This window comes from Cnephaeus nilssonii (genome assembly GCF_951640355.1).
Source record: "Cnephaeus nilssonii genome assembly, chromosome: 3".
Taxonomy (NCBI): domain Eukaryota; kingdom Metazoa; phylum Chordata; class Mammalia; order Chiroptera; family Vespertilionidae; genus Cnephaeus; species Cnephaeus nilssonii.
In genome coordinates, this window is record NC_137074.1 from 69,412,884 (window position 1) to 69,437,066 (window position 24,183).

At 39.3% G+C, this 24,183-nt stretch overlaps 1 protein-coding gene across 5 annotated transcripts in view; it reads right to left on the bottom strand.

Moving 5' to 3' along the window:
• Nucleotides 1–24,183, bottom strand: part of DZIP3 (DAZ interacting zinc finger protein 3) — a 136,633-nt gene that overhangs the window by 26,376 nt on the left and 86,074 nt on the right. For all 5 annotated transcript variants that reach the window (XM_079766465.1, XM_079766464.1, XM_079766463.1 and 2 more), the window contains 7 exons: nucleotides 22,097–22,244; nucleotides 19,018–19,113; nucleotides 18,739–18,866; nucleotides 10,922–10,990; nucleotides 6,514–6,610; nucleotides 5,092–5,195; nucleotides 1,688–1,775 (listed from right to left, as the gene is read on the bottom strand). In XM_079766465.1, the coding sequence (XP_079622591.1) occupies nucleotides 1,688–1,775; nucleotides 5,092–5,195; nucleotides 6,514–6,610; nucleotides 10,922–10,990; nucleotides 18,739–18,866; nucleotides 19,018–19,113; nucleotides 22,097–22,244 (730 nt within the window). The remainder of the gene's footprint in view (nucleotides 1–1,687; nucleotides 1,776–5,091; nucleotides 5,196–6,513; nucleotides 6,611–10,921; nucleotides 10,991–18,738; nucleotides 18,867–19,017; nucleotides 19,114–22,096; nucleotides 22,245–24,183) is intronic.

A 24,183-nucleotide genomic window follows, 5' to 3' on the forward strand; every position in this document is an offset into this window, starting at 1 on the left:
GGGATGTGCCCGCAACCAAGGTACATGCCCCTGACCGGAATCGAACCCGGGACCCTTCAGTCCGCAGGCCGACGCTCTATCCACTGAGCCAAACCGGTTTCGGCACTTAATGTGTTTTGAATAATACAGCAAAAAAGTGATTCTCAATCTACTGTAAAAAATAATATAAAAACAATTTGACATAAAAACAGTTCTATAGAACAGCATCCCTGGATGTAAACAGTTGTATTTTTAGAAGTTGTTGATTGACAAGATACAAAGACACATAATTCATAGATCCCTGAGATAATTCTTCAGTGTTTCCATAATTTTGAGCCCCAAACTTAGAACCACTTATATAAAATGAATAGAGTCTAAAGATTGGAGAACTTATAAATAATACACTGGCTGATAAATATGGGGAGAAAGTATCTGCAACAAAGACTTGGATTACTTGCAAATGTTCATTTTAAAGCCTAGAGGAAAAATTTTAGAGAATATTTATCAAATATTTATATTTGTTTATCTCAAGTTATACCTCAAGCTTTCTCCAGTTCCATATCACCCTTGTTTTATTCTCTTGGATTTGCCAAAAGACTAATCCCTGAAGCTTAACATGCTTTTAACATTTTATTGGCATTGTCCAATAAAACATTGTCCCTGTTTTGCTTTACATTTTATTTTGTAAACAACCCAAGAGCTGGAAAAGAAAGTCTTTTAGAAATTTCCACATAGATAATACTGGTATGTGCTTGAAAGAAAACAAAGATACAGAACAAGGAGCACCTCTTTTGAGGCCAGAACTTTGAATAAACCCAACAGAGATGTTGAGCATAGTAAAGACTGAATACTAAAGAATCCAGGAAAAAAAACAGTCAAGACCACCAACCAAAAAAACTAGGTAAGTACTTAATGCTTTGAGGCAGCTTTTCACAATTGAATGTCATTGTTTGTATTGTGAAGTCACAAAAAAATCAACATTATATATAAACTTTAAGATATAAATACAAAAATATCCTAAACCAAATTAATATTCCATTATTTCTTTACATTACCTTTATCATAGTCCTAATAATATTAAACCAATAATTAAGAGTTCATTATTTTGCATTTGGAATAATTATATAAAAAGTTAACATTGAAAACTAATCGAAGTCTGCTTATCTTACTTTAAAAATATATATATATTTTTTATTGGTTTCAGAGAGGAAAGGGGAGAGAGAGAAACATCAATGATGAGAATCATTGATCAGCTGCCTCCTGCACAGATTGAGCCCACAACTCGGGCATGTGCCCCCGACCGGAATCGAACACAGGACCTTTCAGTCCGCAGGCCAAAGCTCTATCCACTGAGCCAAACCAGCCAGGGCATTGATCTTCCTTCTAATTCTGTAAACACACAATTACTAAAACCAAGTTAGGCATTTATTTCTGATTGGAGCAGAGTTAGCTTTGAAATTCTAGAAAAGTTAGGTGTAAGGCAGACTGAGTTTATCATTTACTATACTAAGTTGGTTGCTAGCTACAATCAATTATGTGGAAGCAATAGATCTCAAATCTCAAAAAGGCATAAACTTTAGAAACTGAAATGAAATCTATGTTCTTCCTTAAATTTCTCTAGCAATTGTTTTTAATGTTAAATGTTTTCTTTAATATATACCACCTACAACTTTCAGTCAACTTACTCTAAATATACTTTACAACTTACCCTAAGGAATGCAATCTTGTTCCTGACATCTGTCACAATGGCATTCCAACTGTCTACTGCAGCCTTTAACTGAAGCGATTCTAGGTTGCTGGTGTAGACAAGGAGACACAAGAGGAAGTTCTTCCTTTTTATATAAGAATTAGGTTTCCAAAAATTTCCATTATGTTCTCTAGCATATATGTAAATAATGTAAAACAACAAAGTTATCTCTATTACCAACACTTACCTCAAATGGGCACAAAGTTGTATTAAAATTAAAAACAAGGACTAGAGACATATGTGTTCTTTTTCCCCAAGAGAAAATATAACTTCTTCTTCAGCAAAGCAAGGTGTGCTTGTGTTTGTTTGTTTGTTTTCTAGTGTGGCTATATTTTTAGACATATTATAAAACCTTTGCACAGGAATTCCTCTGCAAAGTGGGAAGGCAGTAAAAGCCAAAGAAGGAAATTTCCCTAACCATCTGATGTTGAGAATACTCTCATCTTGGAAGCAAGTTTTGGACGGTCTCCACGTGAACCCTAACATCACAAGGCCATAGGTGGCTTACCAGGCTCTTTTGCAAATTAAAAAAAAAAAATACTCTTATGGGCGGGCAAATGAGAAAGAAGTATCTCTTGTGCAAGGATAAATTACATTGTTGCTTCTATGCAGTGCATAATTGCCCAAACACAGCAGCTCTGCCAAACATATCCACCAAATGACTTAAGTAGGAATAGCATGGCGGTGTTTAGGGTCTGCTCTCTACAGAAGAGAGATTTAAAGAGACTGTTAAAACATCCCCAGCCCAGTATCACCCAGTACAACAACTTTAAAAGAACAGAACAAACTATTATTGGGATCATACACAGAGGCTTGCTAATATTATCATTTACCGAGCATTTTTCTCCCACTAGCAAGCAGAGACTGATTACTTAAAGCAGTGTTTTCCTGACCTGACTGCCATCAGTATATCCTGGAAATCTTGTTAAGTCTCAGAGATTCTGATTCTTAGAAATAAATAGTGATGACCATTAAAATAATTCTTTAAAAATATGATGATGTGCCCCAGCCGGGTGGTTCAGTTAGTTGGAGTGTCATCCCATGCACCAAAAAGATTGTGGGATTGATCCCTGGTCAGGGCGCATAAGGCTATCAATCGATGTTTCTCTCTCTTTCCCCCACTCTTCCTCTCTAAAATCAATAAACGTTTCCTCGGGTGAGGATTAAAAATAATAATAATAATGATACTTTGGTTCCAAAGATTCTAATTCTCTTAAGTTTGAATTTATACCTCATAAAATTATAAATTTAAGGAGAATCTCAATCTGCCCAATATTTGAAAATCACTCATATAAAGCACAGCAGGAAATTGCCTTTAACGTGTGATTTTAGATAAGTTAATACTGATTCCCCCTCCCCCAAAGTACTCTGTAGGTATTTAAAAATCAAGCCTTTGAAAAGAAAACAATTAGAAAAATTTTCCACTTAGATTCCACCTTGGTTTGTAAATATCTGGTCTTCATTGTTGTCTGACTGAGATTTTTGATCTATTTGACTGCAGAGGAAGGGAAAAAAATCTGTCAGAAGCTATTATTGCATTCAGTAGGCTTCTCAGTACTTCAGCAGAAGCAACAAAATAAAAGCATCCAAGTGACTAGGTGACCTTTGAGGTTTAAAAACAAAAGAGCTTCTTCATTCCAAAGACTCTAATGTCATTTATTTAACATGAGAGGCCCGGTGCACTAATTCCTGCACTAGTGGGGTCCCTCAGCCTGGCCTGCGGGATTGGGCTGAAACCGACTCTCCGACATCCTGAGAGGGTGCAGACAGTCCGAGGGACCCCACAGGTGCACGGTTAGGGCCAGGGAGAAACGAGGGAGGTAGGGCAGCCAGGGAGGGACCACAGGAGGGCTTCAGGGCATGTCTGACCAGTCTCACTCAGTCCCGATCGGCCAGACCCCAGCAGCAAGCTAACCTACCAGTTGGAGCGTCTGCCCCCTGGTGGTCAGTGCACATCATAGTGAGCAGTTAAGCAGCCTTAACATATCATTAGCATACTAGAGGCCCAGTGCACAAAATTCGTGCACGGGGGGGGGGGGGTATCCCTCAGCCCAGCCTGCACCCTCTCCAATCTGGGACCCCTCAAGGGATGTCTGACTGCCCATTTAGACTGCCCGGGCAGTCGGACATCCCTCTCACAATCCAGGACTGCTGGCTCCCAACTGCTTGCCTGCCTGCCTTCCTGATTGCCCCTAACCGCTTCTGCCTGCCAGCCTGATCACCACAGAACCACTCCCATGCCAGCCTGATTGATGTCTAACTGTTCCCCTGCCAGCCTGTTTGCCCCCAACTTCCCTCCTCTGCCGGCCTGGTCACCCCTAACTGCCCTCCCCTGCAGGGTTGATAGCCTCCAACTGCCCTCCCTTGCAGGCCTGGTCTCTCTCAACTGCCCTCCCTTGCAGGCCTGGTGCCTCCCAACTGACCTACCCTGCTGGCTATCTTGTGGTGGCCATCTTCTGTCCACATGGGGCAGGATCTTTGACCACATGGGGGCATCCATATTGTGTGTTGGAGTGATGGTCAATCTGCATAATACTCTTTTATAGAGGGGTGGTGCACAGGAGGGGGCCAGCTGGTTTGCCCTGAAGGGTGTCTCGGATCAGGGTTGGGGTTCCCTTGGGGCATGGGGCGGCCTGAGCGAGGGGCCTGTGGTGGTTTGCAGGCAAGCCACGCCTTCTCTCAACCCAAGCTGAGGCCCTGGTATCTGAAATTTATTTATCTTCTACAATTGAAACTTTGTAGCCTGGAGCGGAGCCAAGCCTCCTGCTCACTCCGTGGCTGGCAGCCATTTCTCTTGGGGTTTGTGTACCTTCTATAATTGAAACTTTGTAGCCTTAAGTGGAGGCCTGGGCCAGCCAGCATGTGCGGAAAGCTTTGTTTCTTCCATTGCCGGGAGGGGGGGGGGGGCGCGCACAACCCTTGCCTCTTGCTCTTTCCAGCTCAGTGGCTGCTGCCATTTCTGTTTGGATTTGTTTACCTTCTATAATTGAAACTCTGTAGCCTTGAATGGAGGCTTAGGCTGGCAAGGGAAGGCGAAAAGCTTGGCTTCATCCGTTGCCTGGGAAACCCAAGCCTCCCTCCAGCTCTCTGAGGCTGTAGCCATCTTGGTTGGGTTTATTTGCATACTCGCTCGGATTGGCTGGTGGGCGTGGCTGGTGGGCATGGCTTGTGGGTGTGGCAGAGTGATGGTTAATTTGCATATTACTCTTTTATTAGGTAGGATCATTACACTTTGATTGGTTGAACGGATGACCGAACACTTAGCATATCAGGCTTTTATTATATAGGATACATCACAAATTATGTTCAACCTTGGAGCAAGTATCTCTGAGATCAAGATGAATTAAGGAAGAGGGAAAGGTTACCTTGCTGCCATCTGAGTCACCCTGGCAAGATGACTGAGGCATTCCTTTTCAGTCTGCTCTAGATGAAGCAAACCAAAATCTCTACGACACTGTAAGAAATACACCTGCAAATTTTTGAGAGAAAAAGAAATTGAAGGTGTCCTTGTAAATGAACACATTCTTTTCTCAATCATTACATGTAAATTTTAAGCAATTTTTCAATCTCTTCCAACAGCACCCGAGTTTCTTGACCATCAATGATACATTATAAAAGCTTTTTGATCAATTCTGCAATTCTAATTTTTTTATTCAATGATTACTGGGTTTGTAAACATTCTAGAAGATGAGTTTTCAAACCTGCACATACACGGGAACCATCTCAAAAGTTTTTAAACCAACTTTTAAAAAAATGATGGCAGTCCCAGAGATTCTAATTTAAGTTATATTAAATGTAGCCTGGGTATTGAGTTAAGAAAACTCAAAATAATCTCTGATGTTTGTTTTCTAACTGATGAAGGGGTAAGAAAATAATCACTCTATAGGACCATGCAGTGCAATGGACCTCGGAAGTCATCTAGTCTAATCCCACAGCAAGAATCCCTTCTGTACCAATATTGAAAATAGCTTATTATTCTCTTGGACAGCATTGTTTCTAAAATTATGGAATTAAAAACTTCCTCACTTAAAACAGTGAAAAACAAATGCAAACTTGATCACTTAAGGTATTCTGAGTTTTTTGTTTTTCATTAAAGCTAGCACTCCAACAGTTTAACTCTTCAGAATATTTTTGGTTCCTATATCACTCCTCAATTGTTGACCTCTGGATTTCTAAGAACTCTGCTAAAGAATAGAGCTTGGGAGATCTATAATGATTTTACTGTCAGTGAACTTTCCAAAACTTGAATCTTATTGTATATCACGTTTGGTTTCTATAAACAAAAATTATATACACACATAGAATCTGTGAGGTTCTAAGCTAACCTAGAAGAAACTGGGTAACTTTCTGGGTCCAGAAGGTAAGCTGTTTTTTTACATTGGAGGGTATGATGCATATGTGCATTTGGCAGATTTATGTAAGAAGCAAAGAAGGGAGATTATGGCAGGAGTGAAATATTATTCTTCAAAATTTGGCTTGGTGACCTGGCTTCATGGAAATTTTCCCATGATGGCTGTATTTGCTATATATATTGAAGCAAACCAATTTCTTGGAGTCATTTGAGAAAACAACATAAGATCATAACACTGTAGTAATCACATACAAAATGCCAATGAGTCAAAAAAAAAAACACAAAGGTTGGAGCTGATTTTTTCAAGCTGGTTCTAAAATGCCTTATTTCTCTTTATTTACAAAACAGTTTAAAAAAAAAAAACCCACCACATTCCTTAGTATATTAGGACACAAGTAAACTTGCTTCCCCAACCCTCCCTCCCTCTCTCTCTCACCTCAGCTGTTAAAGCTCTACTAGTTTCTGCATTCAGTTTGCTTAAGTATGTTTTAATTGTGGTTTCCATATTAAGCTTCTCCATTTCCCACTGAGATCTGAAATACATGATCATTAAAGAGTCAGTAACATTGCAGCAAGAACACTTTTCTATCTTATTCAAGAGGAAGATAACAAGCCTCTCAATGAATAGTTAATGATTTCTTGAAAAGTATACAGCATATAAAAGCAGGAGAAGAGCCGAAACCAGTTTGGCTCAGTGGGTAGAGCATCAGCCTGCGGACTGAAAGGTCTCAGGTTCGATTCCGGTCAAGGGCATGTACCTTGGTTGCATGCACATCCCCAGTAGGGGGTGTGCAGGAGGCAGCTGATGGATGTTTCTCTCTCTCATCGATGTTTCTAACTATCTCTCTCCCTTCCTCTCTGTAAAAAATCAATAAAAAAATATATTAAAAAAAAGAAGGAGAAGACAATACTTAAGCCTTATTGTTATCCTTTAGTATCGAGAGTGTAGAAGTTTTAAAGTTGTCAATATAGAGGTAATGATTTAAAACGTGGCTCTCAAATTAAGTTGTCTGAAGATGAATGTCAGTTCCACAGTTTATTAAATGTGAAATCCTGGGCAAGTTACTGACCTTTCTTGTACCTCAGTTTTCTCACATGTAAAAGTGGAGGAAATTGTATTCCTTACCTCAAAGAGCTATGGTGAAAATTAATTCAGATAATATACATAAAGCACTTTGTGTTTGGCACATAATAAGTACTGAATGAATGTCAGGTATTATCATAATTAATAAATTTGGCTTAAAGTTTCTTTATACAAGCCTTTTTATCCCAATAATAGCAACTGTGGACATTTTTATTATCTGTGTCATAAAGCTAGGTCACTGCATGAAAATATTTTAATATTATTACATTCAACGCCTCAGAATGAAAACAAATCCTACAGTTTAAGAGGAAGGGAGATGATACAACATTATTTATCAAGGATATTATGGAAAATGGCTACCTGTAAGGTTTCTCTTTTTCTTATCTCATTTCAGCTTTAGCCCCAGAACTCTAGAGCAATACAAACCAATGTCTTAAATGGAAATAATTAATTGGAAATAAAACATGGTAATAGGGAGTGTTCACAAAAGCAATCCTCAATGTTTTATTATTAGAAACATCTGGATACTTGAGTACCTGACAAACACTTCATAAATCAATATATTATTAATACCATTAAGGCGAAAGTGTTTTGAAGTGGGCGGGGGGGGGGGGGGGAATCATGAAATGTCCAAGAGAATTATTATACCATTGAATATTATAGAAAATTTGCCGACAATAAGACAAAATATAGATAAATTGGACTTCATTAAATTAAAAACTTTTGTACTTCAAAGGCCATCATCAAGAAAGTGAAAAGAGCTCTAGCCAATTTGGCTCAGTGGATAGAGCATTGGCCTGCAGACTGAAAGGTCTCGGGTTCAATTCTAATCAAGGGTATGTACCTTGGTTGCAGGTTTGATCTCCAGGCCCAGTAGGGGTGCATGCGGGAGGCAACAATCAATGTGCCTCTCTCACTCGAGGTTTCTCTTTCTCTCTCTGTCTCTCTCCCTCCTTTCCACTCTCTAAAAATCAGTGGAAAAATATTCTTGAGTGAGGATTAACAAAACAAAACAAAAAAAAGTGAAAAGACAATCAACAGAATGGAGGAAAATATTTGCAAATATCTGATAAGGGTCTTGTATCGAGAACATACAAATAAAAATTATAACTCTACAGTAAAAACACAATCAATTTAATTTTTAAAATGGTCAGAGGAGGAGAAACCAAGATGGCGGCCTAGATAAGCACCTAAACTAATCCCTTGCACAACAATTTCAAAACAACTAAAAGACAGAATGGACATCATCCAAAACCACAGGAAAGCTGGCTGAGTGGAAATTCTACAATTAGAAGGAAAGAGAAAAGCTCACAGATCAGAGGAACCGCAAAGCGCTGAGGTACAGAGATGCACGCATAGAGGAAGGGAGGCCAAGTGCCTGGTTGGCGGGAGGGGAAAGGAAGCCCCCAACTGCACTGAACCCCAGTTCTGACTGCACTGAACACCAGCTCCGGCCGAAACCCCATGGACCCAGGCTCATACGGGTGGAGTCTGGACTGTAGAGAAAGGCACACGGAGATTCGGAGACTCGGAGATTCGGGGGAGCCACAGCGGGCAGGGGTCTGGAAGCTCGAGCGCGCGCGTGAGTGCACGCAGAAGGTCTGACTGTGGAGGTTGCCGCAGGCTTTACGTACCAGAAGGAGTTGGAAGCTCCTGACTTCACTGAATCCCAGTTCCGACTGCACTGAAACCCAGTTCCGGGCGAGCCCCTGGCGGACCCACGCTCTTACAGGGGGAATCTGGTCTATCAGGCGGAAACTCAGGGGATCAATGAAAGGCAGAGGTCTGGAGTTGCGTGCGCAAGGGCAGCGCTGACAGGAAGCCAAGACTGTCTTCTCAGCCTTGAGACTCCACTCCATCCAAGCTGAGCGCAGAGGCTTTTGCAGTTTTGCAAGTCTGGTCCTATAAGGCTGTCTCCAATACAGAAGGTATCCTGGCGTAGACACAGCTGATACTCACAGCCGATTGGCCTGGAGGTCAATTCCTCCCAGTGATACCAACAACAATCAAGACTTAACTACAACAAGGCTGGACACACAGTCCACCAAGAGTGTCCACCAAGGGGAGCACCAACAGTGTCTACCGCAGGTAAATGGGGAGGCTGACACACCAGGCCATATAGGAAACCAAGGACACAAAGCTACCCTACCAACTCAGGAAAGCAGGGAAAATGCAGAGTCAAAGAAACAGACCACAAATGAAAGAAATGGAGGAGAACAGACAACTGGATATAGAATTCAAAACCACAGTTATAAGGTTTCAAGAATTTCCTAGAAAAAAAAATGATAAATTTAACAAGACCCTTGAGAATATGAAAAAGGACCAACAAGAAATTAAACATGCACTGACTGAAATAAAAAAAATATTACACAGAGACCCAACAGCAGAATAGAGAAACGCAAGAATCAAGTCAAAGATTTGAAATACAAAGAAGCAAAAAACACTCAACTGGGAAAGCAAAAAGAAAAAAGAATCCAAAAAGTTGAAGATAGTGTAAGAAGCCTCTAGGACCACTTCAAGCGTACCAACATCAGAATAATGGGGGTGCCAGAAGAAGAGAGAGAGCAAGATACTGAAAACCTATTTGAAGAAATAATGACAGAAAACTTCCCCCACCTGGTGAAAGAAATAGACTTACAAGTCCAGGAAGCGCACAGAACCCCAAACAAAAGGAATCCAAAGAGGACCACACCAAGTCACATCATAATTAAAATTCCAAGAGCAAAAGACAAAGAGAGAATATTAAAAACAGCAAGAGAAAAACAGTTACTTACCTACAAGGGAGCACCCATACAATTGTCAGCTGATTTCTCAACAGAAACTATGCAGGCCAGATGGGAGTGGCAAGAAATATTCAAAGTGATGAATAGCAAGAACCTACAACCAAGATTACTCTACCCAGCAAAGTTATCATTCAGAATGGAAGGTCAGATAAAGAGCTTCACAGATAAGAAAAAGCTAAAGGAGTTCATCACCACCAAACCAGTATTATATGAAATGCTGAAAGGTATTCTTTAAGAAGAGAAAGAAGAAGAAAAAGGTAAAGATAACAATTATGAACAACAAATACATATCTATCAACAAGTGAATCTAAAAATCAAGTGAATTAAAAATCTGATGAACAGAATAAACTGGTGAATATGATAGAATCAGGGGCATAGAATGGGAGTGGACTGAAAATTCTCAGGGGGAAAGGGGTATGGGAGGTGTGGGAAGAGACTGGACAAAAATTGTACACCTATGGATGAGGACAGTGCGGGGAGAGGTAAGGGCAGATGGTGAGGTGGGAACCAGGTGGAGGGGAGCTATGGGGGGGGAAAAAGGGGAACAATTATAATAACCTGAACAATAATGATTTATTAAATTTTAAAGAAATACCTGCAGGCAAATCTATGAATGAGAACAAAAGTTAAGTCAATTTCATAAAGCAGTCACACCCAGTTGTACTGAATAGGGTAAAGATATAAGAACTCAATAAGTTCTAGTCCCTGACAATAGTGTGTTGTGAGACAATAATTTAGCTGATTTATTCTCAGCAGTTTTCTAGGGCCAGAGCTAAAGTGAACATAACCTCCCAATTTATCTAGGACACTTCTAGTTTATACCTGTTGTCTCAGTGTAATTATGAATACTGCTCAATTTCAGGCTCATAGTGCCCCAGTTTGGATGATAAATGATATGGCTGCCCTAGCCAGAACATGCTGAGTGAAATCACAGTTTCAGAAAGAGCGCACTAAATCAAAGCAACAGCTGTTTGTACCTTTTCATGGAAAGTTGCTCTTTAAGGTTCTTGATCTCATTATCTTTGGCATGGTTTTGACGCTGTAATCTAAGCAAAGAAAAAAGTCACAAAATGTTAGAAATTATTTGTCATTATAGATGAGGAGGGATTAAGTATGTCCATTTTGGGCCAAATTGTTGAGTCTAAAAATAACTAAACTCTGATACCTAGCACTCCTGAAACTTATCTTATTTCTGATGTCTGATTTACTGACTTCACAAAGCAAGAACTAAGTTCTAACTCCTTAGTTTTAACTAAGGTATAAATTAGAAAGCCAGCTACAAGAGTTATTTTATTTTGTATTCCCAGCTCAGTAATTCGGAAAAATTTATTTAGTTCTTTGTACTTCAGTTTACCCACTAGAAAACAGAGATGGTAATTTCTGATATCCTAGGCCTGTTGTGGGATTGAGAACTTTAAATTCCTTAACCTTTTGCACTCAGATGTCGAGTGTGACTCAACACGGTTAGCATCGGTAGCCCATCCCTTCCCTCCCTCCATCCCTCCTCCTTGATTTGGGCTTTTCTTACATTAAATAAATAAGTTTGTATGAAAAGAAACTCCAGTTTTTTATTCTACTGCCGCACTTTGTAAAATCTGGGGTATTTAAAAAATTAAATCCCGAGTAGAATAAAGGAATCGAGAAAAAAGCAAGCGAGTGCAAAGGGTTAAAGAGATATTATATCAAGTAATGCAAACTATTGAAGACTTACAGTCTGAAAGAAACCAGACCTTTAATACAGAAGTAATAAAGCTATATTTAAGAATTTTAATAAGGGCTATGAATTAAAACTAGGAATCACTCATATAACCTAATCATGGGAAATCTGGATAAAAATTTTGTATAAATCAGAAAACATAATCTGTGATTAGCTTAAAATTCATATACAAGAAACTATTAAGAAAAATGCAAAGGAATACTTTTTGGTTAACATATATTCACATCCTATTTTTTATGTTCCTCCCTTGTGCTACTGCTGTATTTCTCTTCACAACCAAACTTTTCCATTGCCCTGTTAATCTGCTTCAGTATGAAGAGATTTATAGCAAAAAAATATTTCTTTTTAAGTTTCTAATATGCTGAGACATTTTTAAAATATATTTTATTGATTTTTTTACAGAGAGAAAGGGAGAAGGATAGAGTTAGAAACATCGATGAGAGAGAAACATCGATCAGCTGCCTCCTGCACACCTCCCACAGGGGATGTGCCCACAACCAAGGTACATGCCCTTGACTGGAATCAAATAGGAACCTTTCAGTCCACAGGCCGATGCTCTATCCACTGAGCCAAACCAGTTAGGGCTAAGCTGAGACATTTGAGATACAAAGGAGTACTGGTTAATATAAGTTATTGGAATAGTAAAGCCTTAAAACAATGACTTTAAATGTTGGCTAGAATGCTCACTACTTAATTTCAGAGACTACCCACTCACCTTTACTTGAAACTTCTTAGAAGCTGTATAGAGACTTATAATCAACTAGTAGCCCATTGCAGGAAGATTCCTGCAATAGGGCTTCCTGCTGCGCTCTCCCCCGCCCCGCCCGCCTGCTTCCCTTCCTTCTCCCCCGCCCCACCTGCTTTCCTTTCTTCTCCCCTGGCCCCACCTGCTTTCCTCCTTTCTCCCCGCCCAACCTGCTTTCCTCCCTTCTTCCCTGCCCCACCTGCTTTCCTCCCTTCTCCCCGCCCTGCCTACTTGCTTCTCCGCAGCTTTGCTCCCTTTTGCAGCACTTGGCTTCTTTCTACGCTGTTTTGATATGCAAATTAACCACCATCTTGGTTGGGTTAATTTGCATACTCACCCTGATTGGTTTGTGGGCGTGGCTTGGCGTAACGAAGGTGTGGTCAATTTGCATATTACTCTTTTATTAGGTAGGATGTTCTATTGGACTGAAAATGTAATGAAAGAAACCAGATCTCTTTTTATACAAGAGGTCATGTTCTGAAGTAAATAATAAGAAATACAAGCTTTGTTATTGTAATATACAGGAGAATAGAGAGAGTTGGAAAGTAGTAAGATTTCTAAAACTGGCATCTTCCTTTCCTTTGATACATCCGTAATTTCAATATTTTACCCAGTCCCAGATTACAGTGGGTGGTAAGAGTTGACAGAGCTGCTAGGGAATACAGAAAACCTGGATTTGTAAATAAGAGGGTAAGGTATGCATAGTTCTTATCATACAGCTTGGATATGAACCAGCTATATATGTTCAGGCAGTTATAACTTCTCAGTCCTATTTTTCTCATGAATTACATGATAGGGTAGAATTAGATTTTCTTTTCTAAAAGATCTCAAGTTCTCAAGCTTATTCTGGCTTGCTATTAAGTTTATTATATGGACTATTGACAGTAGTTTCTTAACACTTATTAAGTGCTTATTGTAATTTGTACAAAATGTCACTTTTCTGTAAAACTTTGTTAAAATTGCAATTATCATCAATAAATATTTATCAAACATTTACTGTAGGATTGGCATTGATTTAGGCCAAAGAAAAAAAAGTTTATTTTTTGCTTCCTACTAAACACCACATCCTAAGAGGGAAGAAATCAACATTCTACAATTAAAGATTATTTATGTTTTTATCACATACTCTTGGGATATGATCAAAGTTAAACAAAAATAGGCTCAAAAGTTTATATGAGAACACAGTGCTCATACTTTTTTTTTTGCCTAGATGCCCTGTCTTTTCTCCCATCTCATCTTACCTAGCCTAGGTTCAATATTATGTCTTCAATGAAGTTCTTTCTTATCACAACAAAATCCCTAAAAAATATAGCTCCATTTGACAGTTATGTGCTTTTTAAAAATTTAAACTCTTTGAGATAATCATAGATCTACTTTCAGGTGTAAAAAATGATACAGTCAGAACCCAGGTACCATTTACCCATCTTCCCTGCAATGATATCCTGCAAAATGGCAGTACAATAACTAGGATGCTGACAGTGATCCAGTTCAAGATACTGAGTTTTGTCACCACAAGGATTCCTCATTTTGCCTTTACAGCCATATCCACTTCCCTTCCACTCCCGTCTCCTCCTTATAGTCTTGAAACCACTAATCTGTTTTTCATTTTTATCATTTTTGAAATTTTGTCATTTAAAAAATGTAATAGAAATGGAATCATATAGTATATAAGCTTTGGGGTTTGGGATTTTTCACTCAGCAACGTTCTCTGATGTCTATAGTGTATGTAGAGATATTGCTACTTCGTTCCTGATGGTGCTGTTTGTGTCTTCCCTTTTGGTCAGTTTGCTAGAAGTTTGCCAATTTTATTGATCTTTTCAAAGAAACAGCTTTGTTTCATGGATTTTTCTCTAGTTTTTTGTTTTTGTTTGTTTCTAATCTGTATTATTTCCCACTGCTTATTTTGGGTTACTTTTCTCTTTTTTTTGTTCTTGTGGTAGGAGCTTATATTATTCATTTGAGACTTTTTCTCAGAACTGCTTTGGCTGTGTCCCAGAGATTTTGACATATTGTATTTTCATGTTAATTCAGTTCAATGTATTTTATTTCCCTTGGAATAATTAAGTATGTGTTATGTAGTTTGCAAGTGTTTGGAAATTTTCCTGTTATCTTAGCATTATTGTTTTCTAGTTTGAGACCATGTGATCTGAGTGTATGCTTTGCATAATTTCAATTATTTAAAATTTACTGGGGTTTGTTTTAGGGTACAGGATATCATCTATTTCAGTGTATTTCCTGTGGACACTGGAAAGCATAAGGATTCTGCTGTATCTGGTGAATTGTTCTATAAATATTGATCAGATCCTGTTAGTTGATGGTATTGTAGAGGTGGTTTATATCCTTGTTGATTTTCTGTCTAGTAGTTCTATAAATTGATGAGTAGGGTGTTGAAGTCACCAACTAAAATTGTACATTTTTCTATTTCTTTCAGTTCTACCAGGCTTTGCTTCATTTATTTTAAGGCTCTGTTTTTGGTACTTACAACTTTGTTTTGGTGCCTTCCTGGTGAATTGATCTTTTTATCATCAGTAATGTCCCTTTTTGTCTCCAGTAGTTCACTTTGCTCTGATGCCCATTTTATCATCCTATATAATAAAGGCCAGCAACCATAACAGCATCATGACCATAACAACCATTGGCCAGTCGCTATGAGGTGCATTGACCACCTCTCAGGCCCTTCCCCTGGGGGTGGGGGTGGGGCAGGACTGGGGACTGTAGAGCGGCAGTGGATGGTGAATGGTGAGCATCCAGCAGACAGCATTGCAGGACGGCGGGGGCAAGCATTGCGGGGTGGGAGCGTCGCAGAACTTCGTGGGGCGGGAACATTGAAGAGCATTGCAGAGCATCAAAGGGCGGGGAGCATCACAGAGTGATGTGAGGCAGTGGCAAGGAGCATCATGGAGCGTCATGGAGTGATGTGGAAGCTTCGCGGAGCATCACGGGGTGGCAGAGGCGAGCTTAGCGGGGCGGGGAGCTCCGGCGGGGAGCTCCATGGAGCACTTTAGGGTGGCGGAGGCGAGCATCACAGAGCGGTAAGCTTGTAGAGCGTGGTGGGGTGGCAGAGGTGAGCAAGCGTTGTGGAGTGTTGCAGGTCGGCGGCAGCAGCTAGAATAATGGGGCAATGCAGGGCATCATGGGGCGTTGGACATGGCCCTGATCGCAGGCTAGGCATAGGGGCCTACTTGCACATGATTTCGTGCACTAGGCCTCTAGTATATTAATATAGACACTCCTGCTTTTTTTGATTATTTACATAATGTATCTATTATGTCTTTATACTTTCAACCTACCTATGTTGAAACTGAAGTTTCTTGTAAATAGTGTATTATTGTATTACATTTTTTGTTATATTTTTAAAAACCACTCTGCCAGTATGTATCTTTAAATTGGTGTATTTAGACCATTTACTAGTACATTTAAGGTAATTATTGATATGTTAGTGATTAGGTCTGCCATTTTATTATTGGTTTTCTATTTGTTTCCTGTTTCTGTTTTCTTACCTTCTTATGGGTTATGTGAACATTTTTAAGGATTCCATCTCTATGTAGCTTTCTTAGTTGTTGCACTAGGTATTATAATATGCACACATGGCCTACTGCTATTGATCTTTTCCTATTTCAAGTGAAGTGTAGAAGGGCCGATTCACATTGCTTTGATGGAGAGAGGCAGGAGCTCTGGCACCAACTGGGGAGAGGGGTCTAAAGGAGGGGTGGAGACTAACACCAGTGGTGGAGACTCAACTCCCCATAGGGAAAGTAGGGATAAAACCTACCATTGACTAGTCCCACCTCAAATTAGTTTGTTAAGTCCACAGATGCTAGGTAGAGGTAGAGGCTCAGCTCACAGCTGGACGACATTGATGCTATCCTGAGAGAGGAAATGAGCACTACCTGCTCCCTCCTGGTGGAGAATGCAAGATCAACCGCCTGATCAGTACTGCTACCCCAGCAGAGGAATCCGATTACTGCCATCTGCTTTTGTCAGGGCATACTATCTGCTTCCAAAGAATGATGTGGGGCTGCTGGTTGACTGGAGTAGGTGTGCAGTGCCAAGAAGGTTTTTAGTCGTTATATTTTCCTTTTCCTATTCCTTTGGCTAGAGGAAACAGATTTTCCTTGGAATTTTTCACCCTATGCCTATTGGCAGTTGGAAGTTTCTGCAGCACCTTGTCTAGGATATATGGGAGGCAATAAGGAAAATCACTGCTGTATCATTCCTCAAGTCCAAGGTCTTCAAACTGTCTGCTTTCTTTACTTCTCAGAGTCTTTCTGTTTGTTTGTTCTTTTAGGTCCAGGGACTTATAAGTAATGGAGCTACTATGGTGAAACTGGAAGTCCCTCTGTTATATGGAATTTTAATCCCCTTATGTCAGTAGCCGGCAAACTCATTAGTCAACAGAGCCAAATATCAACAGTAACAGTACAACGATTGAAATTTCTTTTGAGAGCCAAATTTTTTAAACTTAAACTTCTTCTAACGCCACTTCTTCAAAATAGACTCGCCCAGGCCATGGTATTTTGTGGAAGAGCCACACTCAAGGGGCCAAAGAGCCGCATGTGGCTCGCGAGCCGCAGTTTGTCGATCACGGCCCTATGTGATCTATACTCTCTATTAGCTAACAGTTAATGTCTAACACGTCTTGGTATCCTCTACATATGTCTTACATAATTCTTCTCACAGTTAGTACTTAAATGTTTGGAGAATGTTTAACACTGAATGCTTATTGAGTGAACATATATGTATCCCCTAAAGTGATCTGTCTGCAGTTTCGAGCATATAAGGGTGCCTGGGTCAGCTATCAGAGTTAAGAAGGGATATCCTCAAATTAGGAAGGAGAGAGGAAATTCATCTGCAAGCATGGCATGACATTGCTGATCTCTGGTATTATGTAACACATTTCTGGATTGGTCATTATCTTTCAGGCTAAAAGACAAAGTTTTGAATCCTTCTTAAGTGACTGCAGTGCTTAGTTTGCCCATGCTATCTTAGTTTACTCACCTCCTTGTGAACTTGAAGGATCTCTCTAAGTCCTGTAGGAACAGGCCTGAAAGTATTTTCAATTGATATTAAGTTGCCAGAGCTACGACAATAAGTTCTTAAAAACATCTTCAGGATGGATGATATGATATATAGGGAAAAATTTAAAACCTAAATTTCTGCCAAGTATTTCTCTAATTTTACAACTAGTATTTTGGACTCCTCACTATAAGATTATTTCCTAGAAATTACCTATTCTCCTTATTAGCAGCCTAGGAACTACAAAGGATTTCAAATTAGATTTCCTGGACTGGCCAGCATGACTCAGTCGTTGAGCGTCGACACATGAACCAGGAGGTCACAGTTTGATTCCCGGTCAGAGCATATGCCCAGGTTGATCTCTGGTGTGGGGCATGCAGAAAGCAGCTACTCCATGATTCTCTCTCATCAATGGTGTTTCTCTCTCTCCCTCTCCCTTATTCTCTGAAATCAATAAAAATGTATTTAAAAATAAATGAGACTTCTTAGATGACTGTTATCTTGTGGTACTACTGCTCATTAAAATAATTTGTTACAAATTATATTATTCTTTCAATTAATAATCATTGGAGGCAGTGATTATTAGAAAAAAATAAAGCAAGACACTTGTTTTTTCCTATTACATCAAAGTTTTTAGTCTTAGGCATGTAATCCTTAAAGTTATGAGAGAAATGAAATTGATGCAGTTGAGAAGAGTCTCCAGCTCTCTTGGTCTTGGAACACAAACACTCTGAGGGACCAACATAAAAAAACATACAACTGATTCCATGATGTCTTTGAGGAATATATTTATCACATGCTATAAAGCAGGCGTCCTCAAACTACGGCCCGTGGCCACATGTGGGTGTTCTTGCCATTTTGTTTTTTTACTTCAAAATAAGATATGTGCAGTGTGCATAGGAATTTGTTCATAGTTTTTTTTTAAACTATAGTTCGGCCCTCCAACGGTCTGAGGAACAGTGAACTGCCCCCGCCCCCCCGCCCCCCCCTGTTTAAAAAGTTTGAGGACTCCTGCTATAAAGAAAAGGCCAAGAAACTAGAATCATGATTTGAAAGTTATCTTCCTCATGAAATTCTAGTATCTTCACACTTGTTCATCTAATACATGAAAAGCTTGATATATAGAGTGAGCAATTGCTCCATTTAGCTGGCAAGGCAAAAATAGAGATGGTTTTTCAGCAAGTGCAGTCCGATGGCTGGCAGTTCCTAATATGCAGTCACAATGCCACCTAGTGGGCACCTATGGATTATCTTTTCAAGATAGTGTTCACTATGGAGCAAACCCAGAATTTTGTTTTAAAAGGATGTATACTTACTTGGAAATCTTATTGATTCCAAAAGCCACTTGTTGATTAAGAGATGCGATGATTTTATCTCTCTTCTTAACCTGTAGTTGGTTTTCTTGCCACCGCAATGTCAATCTTTTCAACTGTTTCTCAAAACCCTGCTCAAAGAAAAATAAAATTTCAGTTAATTCTGCTCAAGTCACCAGACATTGAAAGAAAAAAATTGGGTTTTTTAGAAAAGAAGATATCATTTAGTTAACATTTGAATTACCTGTGACTTGCCTCAGATCTAATGGCAAGAGTACTTACTTCACACTGATAGCGCAATTTATAAAGCTGCAGTTGTCGAGCAAGCTTTTCCTTATCAATTTCTCCATATTCTGCAGATACATTACTGGTTGAACCCTATTAAGCAAATGGAATATGCATGCTTTATTTTCCTCTTTTAAAAAAGCATTAATATTTTAGTTATTTAAAGGGGATTTAAAGTTTTCATCTATTACCTATTCATGCTTTATAGGTATCAATGCAAATATCCCTTCTGATTAGTTTAGATAAACCCAATCTCTCCCTCATTACAGCATTCACTAAATAATACCAGTTACTTATTTACTGATGCTACAATTTGATAAAATTACCTGGCATGCTTACCCCATTTTAGGCTTTTGGGGGGGGGGCGCAGTTAATGCTTTTATTATCCCCCCCCCCAAAAAAAAAAAACAAATAAAAAACCCCACACAAAACACTTTATGAGGTGAGCAATAAATACTTCCATTTTGTAGATTATAAAATAGAGTAACATGCTCAAGGTCACACAGATAGGTAGTAGAGGCACCTTAATTACCCAAGCACTTAATAGTATTACATGACATACCTTAGTTTAATGTTCAAATTCTCCACTATATTACAAACACTCTAATCACAGGCCCATGTCATAGTATAACTCTTGAGACAAAGCAGATGCTAAATGTTTTTTGAGTAAAAGCATGCATTTATTTTCAAAAGGTGTATGACATTTTTTCTATTTGCAAGTTCTCATAATTTTCATGGCTATTAGATGAAAACCAAAGGCCCGACATTTAAATTATAGTGTGATATACAAAACGTAGAATATTTCATTTCACTTAAAATATACACATCATGCCCTAATCGGTTTGGCTCAGTGGATAGAGCGTCAACCTGCGGACTGAAAGGTCCCAGGTTCGATTCCGGTCAAGGGCATGTACCTTGGTTGCGGGCACATCCCCAGTGGTAGGTGTGAAGGAGGCAGATGATCGATGTTTCTATCTCATCGATGTTTCTAACTCTATCCCTCTCCCTTCCCCTCTGTAAAATATCAATAATATATATTAGAGGCCCAGTGCACAAAATTTGTGCACAGGGGTCCCTCAGCCCAACCTGCACCCTCTCCAATCCAGGAGCTGTCAGGGAATGTCCTACTGATGGCTTATGCCCACTCTGGCTTAGGCCTACTCCTGTGGTTTTCTGCTCTCTGCAGGGCTTGGGGGCTTTGCCGCAGCCATGGAGAAGCCCCCATGCCCTGCTATCCGCTCTCTGTCTTCTGGGCCTGGGGGCTTAGCCGCCATGTGCGAATGAAGCCCCCATGCCCTGCTGCCTGGGCTCTGTCTGCCGGGCCTGGGGCTTTGCTGCCACAGAAAGGAAGCCCTCATGCCCTGCTGTCCACTCTCTGCCTGCCAGGCCTGGGAGCTTCCCTGCAACTGCCACACTAAGGAAGCCCCCAAGTCTTGCTGTCCAGGCTCTGTCTGCCGGGCCTGTGGGCGTTCCCGCCACTGCTGCACTAAGGAAGCCCCCAATCCCTGCTGTCTGGCCTCTGTCTGCCGTGTGTGGGGGCTTCCCTGCCACTGCCACGCTAAGAAAGCCCCCATGCCCTGCTGTCCAGGCTCTGTAGGTGACAGGCCTGGACACTCCAGCAATGGAGGAGTGGTGAGGCTGGATCCGCCCCCTCCAGCGGTGGATAGAGCCTCGCCGCTTGGTCCCCACAACCCCTGGCCGGGCCGACAGGCCCAGACACTCCAGTGGTGGGGCTGAGGGGACTGGGCGCTGCCATCTTGTGGCTATGGGTGCTGCCATCTTTGTGACAGAGTGATGGTTAATTTGCATATTTCTCTTTTATTAGATAGGATATATATATATATATATATATATATATATTTATATATATATATATATACATACATCATATAATATTATAATTGGAAAGGAGAAAAAAGGTATGATAATTATATGAACACCAGAGGCCCGGTGCACAAAATTCTTGCACTCTGGGGGGCGGGGGGAGGTCCCTCAGCCCGGCCTGCGCACTCTCGCAGTCCGGGACCCCTCAGAGGATGTCCGCCTGCCAGGGATCAGGCCTAAGCCGGCAGTCAGACATGCCTCTTGCAGTCTGGGACCCCTCACTCCTTACCGCCTGCCTGCAGCAGAGGCGGGAGAGGCTTCCATCTCCGCTGCTGCATCACCAGCTGTGAGAATGGCTTCTGGCTGAGCGGAGCTCCCCTTGTGGGAGTGCACTGACCACCGGGGGTGGGGGCGGGAATCTCCTGCCATGAGCGCCTGCCCCCTGGTGGTCAGTGCGTGTCATAGCGACTGTTAGTTCCACCATTCGGTCGATTTGCATATTGGGGTTTTTATGGGGTTTCTATTATAAAGGATTTTACTATCAGCCAGGGAATCATTTGTACTAACTGTACCCTTAGACAATCAATATTGTCAACATACTATATATTATTATATTTAAACCATGGATCAGGTTATCATAAAATGATCTCAGTACAGAATTCTCATGGGTAAAAAAATCAAGGCGTTTCTTTAAAAAAAACCTTTCATACGCTTTGTCTGATTAAGTGCTGTGTAAAGTACTTAAATCATATTCATATGCATTTTCACATATAGGTATCTTATCCCCAGCAATGATTACTGCCAGGAAAGGAACCAAAGAAAAGATTGTTATTTTCATGGTAACAACCACATTTAACTAAAAAACAATGAAAGTAGCTTTGTTTTGCAAAACTATTTTTCTCATGAAATATAATCTAATGGGATTATGCCAGCTTCGCCCCTTCTTCTGAAGTAGCTGAAACCCCTTTTCAAGAAATAGAGTTGTAATCAACTCTGACAATAATTAAAACCAAGAAATGGCTTGAGGGGTAAAATGAAAAGTTTCTAGCTCCTAAACATTTTTCCTTTCTCATCCCTCTCTCCCTCCCTTCCTGTTTTGTTTTGTGTTGTGTTTTGTGTTTTTTTTCTCCTCACAAACACAAGAATAAACCACTAGGCTAACATGCTGTTCAAAGAGTCATGGGGCAAACAAAGTTTACAATTATTTCTGGAAGAAGGAAGGCAGAGCGCTCCTCTCTCCAATCAGGCTTACCTGCTCTATCATGTTCAGAATATGCAATTCATCCAGGCTACAGAACTTTTCTTCAGTTGTGGAATCTTCTTGAATATCACTTATATCTACTGGGTGTAGATTTGCTTGCTCTTTCTTCAAATACTTTTCCTTTCCTACCATATTTTGGCTATAATAATGATAAAATCAAAGTGATCTTTTAGAATTGTATAGAATTTTTCATTTAAACCATTGTTTTCTAAATTAATATTGCACTGATCTCATGAGATGCTCAGCATCAGAAGGGTTTATGGTCTAAATTTTAGACAGTGCTCAGACTGTGTTTCCTTGGAAAATCACAATGAATTTTAGCTTATTTGAAATAGCACTCATCCCAGTGTTTTCAAGAACTATGAGATCATGAAGTTCGTTTTCTAAATTGTAACTATTAACATCAATTACTTTGGAAAATATTGACAAGCATTTCCACATCTACAATAATATTTTATGACAAAATTCTTCACAGGTAGTTTGGTTTAATCAACTTCAGCACGTAGGCTCAGTATACATTTAAATAGAAGGCTGCAAATAGCAACATAAAGTAGATTTTTAAATGCATGTTTCTTTTATGACAGGACCTTAAAAAACTGTAGTGATAACACAAATTTCAGTCACTAGGAACCACTGCGAGAAAACATAAAAATTTTACATGTACAATGGCAATTAAACCATTATTATACGTATGTCTAAAAGGTAAATGCGTATTACTATCCTTTCAGTTGGCTACTGTTTAGTAGCTATAAATTTCCTTCCTAATCTCATTGAATGGTAAAAAAAAAAAAAAAAATACTTAAGAAATAGTACTTTTACCATGATATAAATGACTTGCTTTTATCAGTGAATAGAAAAAAAAAGTAACTCTCGGATGCATTATTATTTCTTTTAGGCCACTGAAACCTAAGAAAATTGAAATCTAATGCTTGTAGAATAACTTGTAAGACACTATAAAACACTCATTAAGTATCACTGAAGTATTCCAGAATGATTCAAACATTTTGGAAAGTTCAATGAAATCAACTGCTTGTATATACCAATGAATTCCAAACAAAACTGATTTTCTAAATTACCTGAAAAAAAAATGTTTAATTTAAATTTTTTCAGGTACCCCCAAAACTGTAAAAATATATACACATTTGTATTTTGAAAAGTCCAGAAGATTATTGCTAAATTTTTAAAGTATGATTAATAGTATTGTGAAAATATAGGAAAATGTTCATATTACTAAGAGATGCAAACTGAAACATGCAGAGGTAAAATTACATAAACTTAGGGATTGAAAACCCGTCAACAAAGAACAAAATGTTAAGGCAAGAATGAAACAAATGTGGAAAATAGTAATAACTGTTAAATTGAGAAGATAGGGAGATGTACTAATGCAGACATATTATTTTCTTTACTTTTCTATGTATTTGAACATTTTTATTTAAAAAAATAATAAAAAGCTCCCTGAGTGATTTGATGATCATACAGGTTTGGGTTACACTATAGGCAAAATAAGCAAAATGACTGATGATATTATTATATTCTTTAGTAAGTTATTTTCATGACATTTGTACACAGCCTAAAAATTAAAGGAACAAAACTATTATTCTATGGTAGCAATTTCAGTCTTTTTCATGTCATAGCACACATAAAAATTACTAAAATCTGCAGCACACCAAAAATATATTTTTTGCCAATCTGACAAAAAAAACTTGGTATAATATTGATTCATTCACACCAATGGTTCCTGTTGTGTTGGTTGTTATTTTTTTAATATGACAGTCTAAGGGAAAAGAGGTCAGTGCTCCTGACAAAATAGTCAAATATTGCATATTTTTAAAAGTCTTGCAGCACACCAGTTGAAAATCATTGCTGTAAGGGCTTTCTCTATTGTTGATAGAGAAAGTGAAAATCTACCTTGGATGATGAACTATTTAGTTATTAAGTGGATCCTATCAATTAACAATGAGAAAATATCAACTACAACTGATGGCTTGAAAGTTGACAAAATATGTATGTTCTTGTTACCATTTTAAAGATAACATGTTCTCACAATGAGTTTTGCAAAGGTCCCAATTTCAGTTAAG